Below are 14,594 nucleotides of genomic sequence, written 5' to 3'. Positions count from 1 at the left end.
AATCAGTGAGAGCAGAGTGGAAGGGGATTCTGGCAGGCATCCCTTTAAGGAGCCACTACTGGCCACTTGTAGGAGGAGGCATGTTTTCCTTACAGAGTTGCTGGGCAATTCCTGGGCTGCTGAGCCTTGTCCCTGTCGGGATCTACTCGTCTCACCTTGTGGGATACAGACCCCGTCTTTGGCACATCAGAAACCTTCCCACTGGGAGAGGCTGGAGAATACAGGCAGCTTCCCAAGTGCCAACCCTTGTCCTTCATGCTCATCTCAGTGGGGAGGGCTTGGCCCTGAGTTCTGAAATGCTTCAGATACATTCTCGTTGCCACTGAGAGTTCAGGACAGGATAGACCCAGGGAAAGAAGAAGGAACAGGAATGTACGTGTCATCATGTTCCATGACTGGTAAATCTTTCAACAACTCATCCAATGAGGCAAGGAGGCAAAGGTTGAAGCTCAGCAATCCACTCCAGTGGGTGTTTCTGCCGTCACAAAGCTGTGAGTGCAGGAGACAGCACCGGGAGAAACGGGGAGAGAGGATCAGCTTAGCTGGAACAGGGATTCTTCAGCCACTGGCAGCTCCCCATGGCTGTTTCTCACTGGCTCCTCACACCTGTGCTCTTCCTTCTGCCCCTCATGACACGAGTTTCAGCACAGCAGCAAGGTAAGCTCCTGCAGGAGGTCATGGGCACTGGGGAGTGTCCCCAGGCAGTGGTGGGATACAGGTGGGAGGTAGTGGCTTTGCTCAGTGACCACTCCAAGGGGACCAGAGAGTCTTGGCTCACACCAACTCCTTCCCAGTGGGAATCCCCAGGCAGTTTCCCATCTCATCTATGTGTCTTTCCAGGATGTTCTGTCAGTGACAGCAACCCGAAAGTTCCTGAAAATAACCCCCCTAACTACGTGGTGACCACCATCCACGTGGAGCCAGGGTTCACCGTCTCCATCGACCCCCGCTTCCCCGACAGCAGGTTCTTCGCCATCCAGGGGGCTGAGCTGCTGCTCACCCAGGTGGTGGACTATGAGGTGAGTCAGTGCCTGAAGGGACTGGCAGGAAAGGTGGAGAGGGGCTCTGGATAAAGGCCTGGAGTGACAGGATAAGGGTGAATGGCTTCCCACTGACAGAAGGCAAGGCTAGATGGGATATTGGGAAGGAATTCCCAATTCCTGTGAGGGTGGGGAGGCCCTGGCACAGGTTGCCCAGAGAAGCTGTGGCTGCCCCTGGATCCCTGGAAGTGTCCAAGGCCAGGTTGGACGGGGCTTGGAGCAACCTGGGCTAGTGGAAAGTGTCCCTGCCCATGGCAGGGGGGTGGGACTGGAAGGGCTTTAAGGTCCTTTCCAACCCAAACCATTCTGTGATCCTGTGATCTTGTGTGAAGCTGAAAGGCAGCATAAAAGGTTCATTTAGGTTGCTGCTGCATTCTTTTCCCTCCCTGGAGTGCTCTGTGTACAGCCACAACCATCCTTAAGTTCTCTTTCAGTGTAAAACCCCACATTTATTTGAGCCAAGAGCAGCAGCCAGAGTTAACACCCCACAGATGACACTGCACTTGCCACGTGGAACATTTCTGATTCATTCAATTTAAAAAGAAATCTCTATCTGAATTCACCTAAAGTGGGACAAAATGACAGGTCAGCTCTGTTAGCATCTTACAGGAGATGCTGGGAGAGAGGCTGGAAGGTTGGGCTGGTTTGACTCCATCGTAAACAAGATCCCAGCACTAAGGAAAGAAAGGAAAAGTTAGATACACCTGAAAACAAGATAAAGCCCATCAGCATTCCTGATTCAGCAAGGCATAAATTTGGGTCCTTTGCTTTGGAAGGAGTTTGCACACGTTGGCTGTTTCTGCATTGGTGGGTTTGTGTTTCCTGCAGGAAGACCCCCTGCTGGTGGTGAGCTTGATCTGTGAGGACTCTGCTGGCCAGGTGAGCCCCAGCACGAGGGTCTGCACCCAGCACGTGCCTCCCTCTGTTCTTCCCACACCGGCATGGGGAGGTGTCCTTCCCCCTGTGGGCACACACACCACTCTCCCAGCCCCATCCAGCCCTGCTCCTTACACCATCCCCTCTGGTCCCTCTGCAAAGCAGGAGCAGCCCCGACAGCCTCTTTCTGGCTCTGATTCTCTCCCTTTGCCCCTTCTGCAGAGCGATTCTTTGGAAATCTTTGTCACCATCCTCAACGAAAACGACAACGATCCGCAGTTTCCGCAGCCGAATCTCACCAGGTTTGTCCGAGAGGTGAGTGCTTTTGGGAATGGAGGAGGGCACTGGGACACTCGGTGTTCTGGGACTGGGGAAGGGTCAGCAGGGAGAGGCTTCAGCCCATTTCACACAGAGAATAACCCCAGCAATGTGTTTTTTCAGGATACAGAAGTGAATGCAACCGTTGTGGCCCGTGAAGATTTAAGCGCTACCGATGCTGACCTGGACGTCATCTACTATGAACTCACAGCCACAGTGCAGGTGAGCATCTCTGGCCAGAAGCAGTAGCTCTGGGGAAGCTGGATTCAGAAGAGCCCCAGTTCTCAGGCAGAGGTCATTGCATTTAGCTCTCCTCTGTTACAAACCCCAAACACTCATTTGGTTAACAGAACAGAGCCATCGATGCTGCAGGTATTGAATCCTCTCACTGCTCACACTTTTATTGCACTTTACAGATTAAACTTCCATCTGGGATATTCAGAGCTGTATGACTCAGGGAAGTCTTGTTGGGATGATCTGTAAACATATCAGGAGACCTTTGTACCTCAGGGAGCTCAGAATTGCCCTGATTCAGATGGGAAATGGAGCCCTTGCCCTGTTTGCCAACTGCAGCAGAGGAAATGGATTGTGCACACAGTCCCTGATGCCAGCCTGCAGTGCAAGGGCTGGCTAGAAACTGCAAACAGAAGCTAAAGCAAGAGAACCAGTGCCTGACACCCTGCATCCGTTACCTCCATAAGCCCAGGGATTTTAGGGACTGCAAACAGAAACCACCAGTTTCTGAATTTCAGCTCTGGGAGCAGACTTTGCATTCACATTGGTGTAAACCAAGAGGATTGAGGAACTCAAAGGAATTGCAGACAAGGCCTAAGACTAAAGGGGAGCCAAAGCAAGTGCAGAAGGCTGTAGAGGAAATTGCAGTGTACGTTCTTCAGCGTGGCTTTACAGTTTCTTCCAAGGTCCAGCTGCATGAGGCTAAGGCAGGTGATCCTGCCAGCCCTCAGAGGCTGAGCCATCTCTGACCTGTTTTGTGCATGGAAGTGAGATTGCTTGGCTGTCAGGGACCAAAAATCAAGGCTTGTTGGCAACCTGTTGAGTGTAGGAAATAAATGAGGTAAAAGATTTCATCCAGGAGGAGGAACACACTTTTTGACAAGCCAGGCAACTCCAGTGAGCAGTCCCAGAGATTAAATAGATCCAGCATTCCCACACTGCCCCCCCATGCAGGTCCCCAGGATTAAAGGTGCAGTTGAGATGACAGACACAGCAATGAGCAGGATTTGGAACATGTCTGTGACTGAGTCTGCTATTGGATTTTTTCTTTTCCCTTGTCAGGGCACAGACGGTTATTTTGCCATAAAAGGAGTTAATAACCCTGAAATTTATTTACAAAAAGCACTGGACTATGATAAATTTCAGTCGACAAGGTTGCTGTTGTATGCAAGGGTAAGTCCTTGGGGAGGAACAGAATGCCTCGTTAGCCCAGTGTCTGCTACCTGAAGGGTGGGTTTGGATGGGAGATCTCTGGGGCGGCAGAGGGAGGGTGGGTGCTAGGCTTGGAGCAGCCTTTCACCCTCCACAATTACAGGGACGCACTTGCAGTCGGCCCACCTTTGTCAGCAGAAGCAGACAACCCTGTGCTTTAGCCAATCTCACGTAAATTGCTACACCTTAAACAGTGGAGTGACAAGGGCTAAAGGACCCTGGGCCACTGCTTGTGGCAGATGGGCCCTTGTTTTGGCAATAAAACTGACATCTCAAGAGTGTGCTTTGCCTTCGGGTGCAGGACAGGCCTGTGGGCAGCCCCGACCTCACCAGAACAGCCACTGCAACAATAACCATCATGATCACACAAGCAGACACCAGAGCACCCTGGTTCCTGCCCTGTGTCCTCCTCCACAATGACACCAGCGTCTGCATCAGCAGCCCCTACTCCGGGACCGTCAACATCTCAGAGATGGCGGTGAGCAGGAGCCACCACACAGGGCCCCGAGGCTGTTCCCACTGGGAAGTGCTGATAACTTCCATGAGCTCCCGCTGGTCTCCAGTTACAGTGCAGATGGTGCTGCAGGACAGGGAGCCTTTGTCACCCCGAAAGGTGGAATTCCCCACCCCAAGCAGCACTGCTGCTGCTGCTCCTGCAGCACACCACTCCCAAGGCTGGCTCCCCTCTCCCGTGTCCCAGCCATAATCCCCCTTCTGCCCACACAAAGCCACCGGAGCCACGCTTGCATGGTGGGAGCTCAGATGGCTGAGTTAGTGCTGCTTTGTGAGGCTTTGCCTTCTCATTGCAGGTGGAGCCACTGATCCTGAGACCAGGTCCCATCTATGCCATTGATCCTGACTCCACCATAAACGAGAAGATCTTGTACAGCATCGTTGGGGGTGAGTGGGCATTGTCACATTGTCACCTTCTCCAAAGAGCACTCCTCACATCCCCTACATGGGACCCCCATGGCACCTCACTCAGGGCCTGGGCATTTGTCCCCGTGTGTGCCACAGAAACACTGTGAGATCCACAAAACATTGTGGATTAAGCAGAAGAAATAGACTGTATAGAGAGGAAGAAAAAGAGAATTACAGTCCCACAGTCCAATCTCAATGAAATTGTTTTTTGGGGGAGGTGAGACGTGTTTTATCTTTTAAGTTTTCAGACATGATTATGCCAGTCTGGTCATGCCACTTTCATTTAGTCTTTAAGATGAACCTAAAATTCTCACTTTATCAGCCATGATTTTCGTGCAGTGCCAAGAATTGTGTTTTTATTCCCCAGCACATTGGCACTGCCTCACCTACCCTGGTTTAGTCTTGATTTCAAGAAGATCACTCGAATACAGTCAACTGATTGCCAATCACCGATTGAGCCCTTTAAGTCAATCAAAGGATTTATTTTTTTGTTTTATTTTAGCAATAGTGGGGTTCTGCATAATTTTCAAGGCAAAGGTAGAAGCTGTTGGTCAGGTGGAGTGTTCCTCTCCCTTTAGCTGTGCCTCAGTCAGCAGTGAATATCCTCCTGATAACAAAACATCAAAGAACCTTTAATTCCACTGGCATTTTGGATGCATGTGGCCTCCCTACCCCACAGGCCACAGGGAGCCCCAGTCTGGGGGTCCTTGGTCTAAGTAGAGCCCACAGTGTCTCAGAGTGAGGAACAGAACTAAAAATTCTGCTTATATTTTGACATATGTCCAACATAGGTACTTTTATGATTCACACACACATGTGGGAACCTGATTTCTACCCCTACATCAATACAAGGTTTGTGTCTACACTCCCTTTGTAGCCAGTAGAGAGAAATAAGCATTCCCAGAACAAAATGAGAACTGGGTAGAGACTTCCAGTCCTCAAATTGCACCAGAGGCTCTGGGCATTTATCAGAATTTAAATTGATAATATCTGGGCCCAGGCACTGGAAATGCAAAGCTTTGCTGTCCTACCTCATTTAATTGGGTTCACACGTGTGCTCTGTCTCTCTGAGTCCTTGGACAGCACTCCCACCCTTGGAGCACCCAGGCAGGCAAGGAAAAGGGCACTGTGTCCTGGGGATATTGTCATGAAGATGGAAAAGAATGAGTCTGTGAGCCCCAGGTCACTGTCTGAAGGAATCTGATGATTGAATGGCCTTTCCATTTTCCCCAGGGAATACAGATGAAGTGTTCTCAGTGGATGCAGACACAGGGAATCTCACTATGAACAAAATAGTGACTTCCCCAGACTCCTTCCTCTTGCAAGTCATGGTAAGTGAGGCCATTGCAGACAGCACAGCTGGATCTCTGGGAAGCAGCAGCCAGGATGTGACAGGAGTCAGTGATGTTAAGAATAACTCAGTTCCTCCCTTTCTTTTGGAAGGGCCCAGTATGTGATCCATGTCTTACACCAACCCACGTCAAAGCCCTTGCAGCAGTTAAGAGATTTTCCCTCAGGTGTGGGTGGTGACAGCAAAGGAAAGTCATGGAATGGGGACATCCTGCCGAGCTGGGACAGTGTCAGACCTGTCTTTTCATGTCTCCTCACGAGCAGGAGAAGCATCTCCCTGGCATCTGTCTCTCTTCCTCCCCAGGCCACCCAGGCCAACAACGTCCGAAAATACTCGGTAGCCACTGTAGAGATAAAGGTCATCAACAAGAGCCTTTATCCCCCCCACTTTGAGAGGGGGCTCTACAACGGCACCGTGGCGGTTGGGCTGCCCCCCAGGAGCTTCGTCTTCCAGGCTGGAGATCCTTCCACCCCCCTGAGCATCACGGCGGCCGATGAGGATTTCCCTGATGTAAGAGACTGCAAATGCACCGGCTGCTCTTTACGGCTTTGGGCTCAAAGCAGGATCAGCAAACAGGAGGAAGGGGAGTTGGGGACAGGCAAACACGTGTTTTCCGCTAGTATTCCATATTATACTTCCTCGGAAATTCCACACAGATCAGTACCACTTATGGTGTGATGTAATGAGGAAAAGCTACCCAGCCCCTCTTCCAAAGCCAGTCCCACATGGATCCCTTGCATAGATATATTTTGCTTGGGCAAACAGTAACGTTACTAACAGAAGCTGGGTGAGACTGGGGAATTTTTTTGAGGTGTCTGTGATACTCTGAGCACCAGGGGGACACAGGTGAGTTCAGCCTTTCTCAGCTGCTCAGTGCAGATGCATTTTTTGCACCACACACCTGCTCGTACCTCAGGTGCCTTGGACAAGTGCTGCCAAGGGGGTGTTAGGGCGGTTCATGTGCAGCACAGTGTGGTTTGAGCATCACTCTCTGGCTTTTCAGAAATTCAACCCAAACATTGAGTACTACATCAAGAACAGCACCGACTTCACGGCGACCAGAGACGGACTCATCCTGACCAACGTGGTGCTGCAGTCCCCAGGAACTGTGTCCATCGAGGTAGGGCAGCTTTCTGCTTTGTTTTGTCAGGCTTGTGGAAGGAGGGGAATTCCAGTGCTTTGTTTACTGGGGCCAAAAGAAGCAGTTAATAACTTCAGGCTTTGAAAGAGGCTGCATGTTCCCATTGTCCATCTGCCTGCCAGGCCCAGTGGGGTCCCTCGGGCTTGCCTGGCACAGTGCCATGCCCTGTGGAGCTGTCTGAGCCAGCCTGACCTCAGCATTGCTGCAGCTACACGGGCAGGGCACAGAGAGGTGCCAGCTCCTGCCCCACACCCCCTCAGTACCTGTGCACTGCACTGTGCTGGGAGATCTGCACAAAGCGTGGACCTGGCTCAGCTCATCCATCTTCAGAGCTCTTCTTCCTCTGTGACCAGGCTGTCCAGCCCCTGTGCAGGGCTGTGGTGGGGAGATGGACAAGATACTTTGTCCTCAGAGGACCCCCCCCAAACCTGGAAGGTGAGCTGGAGATTTGGAAGTCCCTAAGTCCCTCTTTCCCATGTTCCATAGGCTGTTGGAAAAGATGTGTTGAGCCTGCAGGAGGCAAGCACTGTAATTGAGGTGGAGGTCCTGCCGGCCACAGGTAGGCTGGGGGCTCTGGGTACTGCTCTCTGGAGATGACTGGGGAGTCTTTTCTGCTCCTCTGGGCAGAGTGGCCCTGACAGGTCACCTGCTGGGTCTGTGGGCCTGGGCTGGGGCCAACCCCATCCGTGGTGGGGCTTTAACAGAGAAAACACTCCAACAACATCCTTACACACCTCAAACAGCCTCCTGAGACCTTAAGTGGTGCTGTGTATTGTGGTGCCTTTTCTTGTTACTGCAAAGCTAAATATGGGGCTGGTTCACTCTGGGGAAGAACCCAGGGTGTCCTGTCATGGCAAAGAAGGGCTGCCTGAGACCTTTCACAGCTCTGGGACAGTCTCTGGGCTGTGGCTCCCCAGGAGACGTGAGCAAGCAGCAAAAAGTCACTGAGGTGCTAAGCCAGGGCATTAATGATAAACTGAGGGAAGGGATGCTCAAAGTCCATTATCGTGAACAGTCAGGAGGAGAACAAAACTGTGATTCGTTAATCATTAATCATTAATCAGAGTCATTTACACTACAAAATGAAGCTGGAAAACATAGTCGTTGTCCTGTGAATGGCTACTACTTTCACTGCATGGAATTTACTGGAAATTACAATATTCTATGTAATAAAAAAACCACCTCCTCTGCTTTTAGGACAGCAAAAAGATGGTATTCTGTGATATCAAATATATCCCTGTCACATTCTGCAGCACAGGATGCTTCCCTGCCCTTCCAAATTTGGTTGCCTCTTCTCCCCCACTGAAAGGTTGTGTTAAACACACTGGCTGCCAGCTTGGGCTCTGTAACACTGGTTTGTTTGCCTCATAGCTGGAACCCCCTCTGATAAGAGGTACTCTGCTCAGGACATGGCTATCCTAGGGGGCACCTTAGCAGCACTGCTCTTAATTGCCTTGGTCTTCCTTGGAGTGCTGGTGTGGAAATCCAGTAAATGGTATGGAAAACCTGTCAAACACCTGCTGAAGAAGAAGGTAAGTGCCTTGTTTGTACCTGAATTTCTAAGAGTTAGAAAGTGGCATCTGAGGAGGTTTTAAAGAATGGATGGGCTGCCCAAATAGCAGGCATTTGTGTGAAGGTGGAAAATCACTCCCAAGACAATGTTTGCACAGGTAACATCACTTTGGTGGTGTTTGCTGCTGCTCTTTTCTGCCTCCTGGGCTGGAGCTGTGTGGTACATGATGAGCAGACACGGTAAGGAGAGGACCCCAGCTCCATGGGGAGAGGACACAGCACAAAATCTGGGATGAATGTGACACATATCAGAGGTGGTCTCTGAAAAATACATGTCTGTGATATAAACCACAGTTCATCCTCCCTCCATAGCCAAAGGAGGGAGAGGGCCCTCCCATTTGAGAAGCCTGGGCTCAGACACTTGTCAGCACTTCAGCTATTTACTTTTGGACCTCTCAGACCCCTGGCAGACTGCTTCTTAGAGTTTAGGGTGTAATTTGTCTGACCAGATGTTGGTCTGTGCCTTAGGATGGGACTGCCAGGAGCCTAGACATGAGTGCAGAGCACATGGCTCAGGTGGAGAACAACAGTCCTTCCCCCTGGGTGAGGTGAATCCCCCTCCAGAGTAACACCTCACACGGATGGGGGCAGATCAGTGCACAGTGCTGGTGCTCAGCCTTCCTGGAAAACATGCCCACACTGCCCTGAGAAAGCTCCAGAAATGGAGTCAGTAAAAAGTGGCTGTTCCAGGGAGCTGCATCTTTCCCTGGCTTCAAATAGGTCTGAGTGCAAACCAAGCTGAGCTTCCCTGGGCAGGAGCTCAGTCACTTCAGACACCCCTTCCCTGCCACCCCCTATTTGTGTTCCTGTCACTACAATCACAAGGTGTCTCTCCTGTAGCTCTCCAAGGAAATCTCTGGGGGTCACCACAATGAATATTACCAGGAATATGAATACCCAGACGTGAGCACCACACAGGATCAGACATCAGAAAACGGCAGTGTCCGGTCAGAGTCCGGTGTGCCAGAGCAGCCAGCACCTCCCTCGCCCTCCCACGATGCAGGAGAAACTGAGAGTCTCTCCAGGGCTTCCAGCACCACCTCCAACCAGGGAGACAAAGAGGAAAAAGAGGAAGAAGAGACTGGACAGGAGAAAGAGGTGAAGTCCATCCTGAAGACAGACAGGCACGTGGCAGACGATGGCTACAAAGCTGTGTGGTTTAAGACCGATGTGGATCCAGAGGCTGGAGAGAGGGTTGAAGTGATTGAGAACCATGCAGCAGCAGAGATGATGATGATGATGACAGTGACCAAGATCTGCAGAAGAATGAGGAGGAGGAAGAAGATTCTGACCCAGATGAGCAGCATGGAGGGCTGGGAGTGTCCTTCGCCTCAGAGAGCTCCCCATCTCCAGCTGCAGAGGAGACAGTCAACGTGTCTTATACAGATGCAGGGACAGGAGATGACACTGATTTATAATGGAAATGGGCCTACATACCCCCCAAAATGGGGGAATCTCAGCAGCTTTGCTGGCATGAAGCTCATCTTTCTGCTCAGGCAGCAAACTGGAATGCAGAGGATGAGGCTGCCTGCCCTGCCTGTCTGAATGCAGCAAATAAGGCCAGAGGAGATTACAGTTGATTTACCCCTTTAGTGAGACCTTGGGACATCACTTAAGATTTGAGCTGGGGAACACATTTCATCTCTCCACTTCCTGCCTGTTTCCCTGGGTGCCTTTCCATCACCTTTCCCAAGCTGGCTGCAGGTCCAGCAGAGCTGTACCTGAACTGACCTGGCAGCCCAGGTGTGACCTTAGCCCAGCTTGGGGCGCAGTTTAGTTACACAGTGCAGTGTTCATCTCCTTGGTGGGTGAATAAGTGCTTGGCTGTTCCCTTCAGGGTGTTACAGTTTGGTGTCAGCAAGTCTCTCTGAGCCTGCAGTTGTTCTTGTGACTGTATCCAGGAGCTCACTTCAGGGCCTGGCTCTGCTCTGTGCTCCAGCTGGAATGTGCCACCACAGTCCTCATCTTGCCACCAGCCAGGAGGTTCTACACTCAGGAGCTGCTGTGTCCTCTATCACTGGTTAACAAGCACTGATCACATGTTCTTTACTGAAGGACTTTGTCATCAGTTTTCTGTGCCATAAACCCGCTCATTGTGCACTATTTTAACTGTCTATATCCTATCTGTCAGGAAAAAGAGCTCCTGAGGTATTGCCTTCAGGCATGGCCCTGCCAAGTCAGCACTGTGTTTCCAGGTAGCAGGAGGAGGAAGGTGTTTGATGCTCCTGTCCAGATTTGCACCTCCCATTGACCCCGCTCTTCCCCCAGCTGGCAGCCAAAGGTTGGGCTGGTCTCCACTGGCATCTTCTAATCATCAGCACAAAATCTGTGCTGCTCCTGGGTTTCTCACTCTGGGGCTCACTGCAGAGCAGACCTGGGTTGTTGGAGTGTTTAACTTCCAGTAAAAATCTCTGGACTGTCCAAGGCAGGGATGCAGCAGGGGGAACTTGGGTCACTGGTGTTTATCTTGTTTTCTCAGCTTAGCACTAGAGCACAGGATTGCAACAAAGTGCATGGTAGAGGAGCAAAACCAATAAATAATCCTGCCTTTTCCCTACAAACCTATCTCCACTTTGCTGCCATTACTCCAGATAAACCTAAGAGAGAGAGAGAAACCAAAGGATGACTGCTGGGATCCACAGGCACTCCAGAGCACAAAGGATTTGCAAGGAGGCTTTTATCCTCTAGGCCCATCCTTTCTTCCCATCCATGTCCCTGCCCCAGTGTGACAGTGCTCAGTTTGCTCTCCTGAGAGCTGCCCTGGCTGTGTGGCCTTCAGGAGCTGCACTTGTGTTGCAGGTGGAGATGTGGGGAGCTCTGATCCCTCCTGCAGTCGAGCTGCTTGCCCAGGAATTACGGTGTGGTTTGGCTGCCAGTGGAGGGCAGGGAGTGCACCCAGTGTTTGCCATGTAAACAAGGCTCCTGCTGCTGCTTGGGGTTGTCTCCAGTAAGCGTTTCCCACGGGACTGGGAGAGCTCTCCAGCAGCTCCTGATGGCAGCCCACTACCCTGGGGCACACCAGAGTGAGCCCAGCCTGCTGTCCCTGGGGCTGTCCTGGGAGAGGCTGGAGTGTCCCTCATGGCCACGTGGTGCTTTTCAGGGCTATGCTTGTTTAATGTCCGGGGAGGTGGTGGTTGGTAAATCCTGTGTCTGGGGAAGTGGTGGTGGTTGTCGTGAGGAGAACTAATAACACTTGGCAGCAGGCAGAGCTCAGCTTCCTCCAGCTATTGCCTTACAGCCTCCAGATCCTGTTCTTCACTCCTGCCTTTTTGAAAAAAAAAAAATGAATAAAAAAGGAAAGGAACAAGAAGAAAATGTAACCTTTTAAGTTCAAGTCCGTCTGAGTTTACCCTCCATCTGTCTTGGATTTGTATGTCTGCTGAGGCTGGGAATGTTGAGAAACTTTTTGCACTGTTGTACAACAATCATGTCCATTTGTAAACATCTGCATGGGAAAGAAAACTGTACTGATAGAAATGTTTTTAGCAAATTGGATCACTTAAGTGTCTTCTGATGGCAAATAAACCTCTAAGTACCTTGAAAAGCTCATTCTTGCACTCCAAAGACACTCAAATGCCTTTGGAAGTTTAACTCTACAGGTAGATTTAAGAAATCTCTTTCACCCTGTCCTGAATCAAGCTCTGATTTTTATTTCTGTACCAGCTTAGAATGATATTTGTTTCATATTTGTAATGCAGAGCTCTAAAAAGTCAGTGAGCAAACCTGCAGGGTGAATAGCAGCTGTTCCAGTGTGGCAGTGGGAGATGTGGGGTTGGGATTTACAGCTGCTAAAGGAGAGGATGCTCAGGGCTTTCCCAAGCCTGGAGCACCCTCTCCTGGAATAACGCCCCTGGGAAGTGCCCATTTCACCTTCCCTTTGGCCTCCCCAAGGAAAAGAACAACTGCCAAATGACAAATAGTCAGCCATAAAAGACCTATTTTAACCTGATTTTTCATGGATATTGAGTGACCTTAGCTCCAAAATGGATTATTTTTCCCTCAAAAAAGAAGTCAATCCAATTTTATTCTGGTTTGTACATTTTATTTTTTCATTAGTTGGTTACTAAGTCCTCATAAAAATAAAACAGACCCGAGCAGTAAATGAAAACTTAAAGAAACAGGATTGATCCATCATATGGACTTTAAGCAAATTATGGCCTTCCCTTTTGATAAATAGATATTTTATCCAATCAATAACAACACAAGAGTCCACCAAACATTGAAAGGAACAGATTTAGGACTAAAGCAACAACTGAGGCTGAGGAAATGACCCAGCAGTAATTCCTGGATAGAACTCATGTTCCCGTGCTCCTTTTGCAGAGGGGTTGCTGAAATGAAGGACAGAGGTTGGAATTCTGGTTTTCACCTTGTTTTTGTGTAAATTGAGATAAACACTTGTATGATAAGGCGTAGTGGAAGAGCTGAAAAATTTAAGACCCCACATTATACTCCATATTATGCTGGGATCTCTATTTCTTTATGCATACATTCTGCATTTTATTGTAGGATAAGTGTGTTAACTGCTCAGGTATAAAAGTAATAGATTTTTTAGGGAGATATAAGGCCATGTATCCCTTTTAGGTATGTCATTAATTTTTTGTCCATGTAGTAAAGAAGAAGCCACCCATCAACAATAGAATCCAAGTTTGTGTCATTCGAGAATATGGAATCTCCATAACCTCCAGGCATCACAAATACCTTCAGAGTCTGGGAGTTAAGGTCAGTTATGAAGGAAAAAAAATCATTTTTTACTTATCAAATATTCAATTTTTTTTTTTGGTGAGAAATATTTCTGTTCTTGATCAGCTTTCCAATAATAGCAGGCAGCTAATCTGTATTACTCACAGGATATTCCTGTGTAAGTCTAGGGAAATTTTTTTTTGCAGCTGACACATATTTCAGTTTTTACAGATCTAGAATGCAGAAGGGAGCAAGACATCAGTATTTTTAAGACCCTGAAGATGTTGGATTTTATTAAGATCTCAATTTTCACTCAGAGAGATGAAGGACCAGTTCCCTACAGGAACACAAGGTGATGCTGAAGAACAACTTGAAACTAATGTAGGGAGCTGTTAGAGCGCTTCACCACCACCCACCCCCATCATGAGGTTGTTAAACCCGAGTTTTTGCTTGTACCATGTAAATAAGGGCTGGAAAATTTTAATTTTACTGGGGCAGCCACAGCTTCTCTGGGCAACCTGTGGCAGGGCCTCACCCCCCTCACGGGGAGAAATTCTTTCGCAATATCCCATCTAAACCCAACCTCTGGCAGTAGGAAGCCGTAATAATAATATTAATTCTGAGGGAATTAATTACAAAACTATTTATTTCTCCGTGACGGAGTCGCCTGGAGGGAAACTACAACTCCCATGATGCCCCGGGGCGGCGTCGCGGAAATGAACCAATCAGGCGAGGCGCCGGCAGCGGCCAATGGGGAGGCGGCGGCCGTTTGAATTTCGGGGCGGGCTGAGGCGGCGCGGCCGTTACGGCGCGAGGCTGAGGGGCGCGGGTCGTGAGGGGCGCGCGGAGCCGACAGGTACGGGGGGCTCGGGGCACAGAGGGGACCGGGACCGGTGCGCGGAGCCGTGAGGGGTGAGAGCTGCGCGGGCCGAAGGGGCCGTGAGGGGCCGAGGGGCGCGCGGGGCTGCGGGCTGAGACCTCAGTTCTAAACTCCCCTCCGGAGAATCTGTTTTGTTTTGTGAATTATTTGTTGGGGACAGTAAGTTCGAAAAAATACGGCTACGGACCGTAATGGGATATTCGCGGGGAAGAACTTGACGGAGCACAAGGTCCCTAGGTAACTGAGCGAAACATTAGGTCCGTGCTGTTACTCTGACCGGTCTGTACGCACGCTCTGCCCTCCGTCGCAGAGTTCTGTAGTTAAGGTGGTAGCGAAGGGATTTTGCAGCAGTTTTTTTCCAGAACTGCG

At 50.0% G+C, this 14,594-nt stretch overlaps 1 protein-coding gene across 1 annotated transcript; it reads left to right on the top strand.

Moving 5' to 3' along the window:
• The first annotated feature begins 528 nt into the window (after positions 1-528).
• On the top strand, positions 529-10,229 carry CDHR5 (cadherin related family member 5). The gene is given in 15 exon segments (XM_050336410.1): positions 529-657; positions 841-1,019; positions 1,869-1,919; positions 2,139-2,231; positions 2,358-2,456; positions 3,531-3,641; positions 3,982-4,158; positions 4,490-4,580; positions 5,835-5,932; positions 6,256-6,462; positions 6,956-7,072; positions 7,580-7,652; positions 8,465-8,625; positions 9,506-9,892; positions 9,895-10,229. Coding segments are annotated over 15 exon segments (2,112 nt in total). The 5' UTR covers positions 529-578; the 3' UTR covers positions 10,084-10,229.
• Positions 10,230-14,594: the final 4,365 nt, after the last annotated feature.

Source organism: Myiozetetes cayanensis, unplaced genomic scaffold (assembly GCF_022539395.1).
Source record: "Myiozetetes cayanensis isolate MyiCay16 unplaced genomic scaffold, myiCay2020 scf6-25, whole genome shotgun sequence".
NCBI lineage: Eukaryota > Metazoa > Chordata > Aves > Passeriformes > Tyrannidae > Myiozetetes > Myiozetetes cayanensis.
Note: the sequence above shows the minus strand (reverse complement) of the source record. Positions and strands in the feature narration are given on the sequence as shown.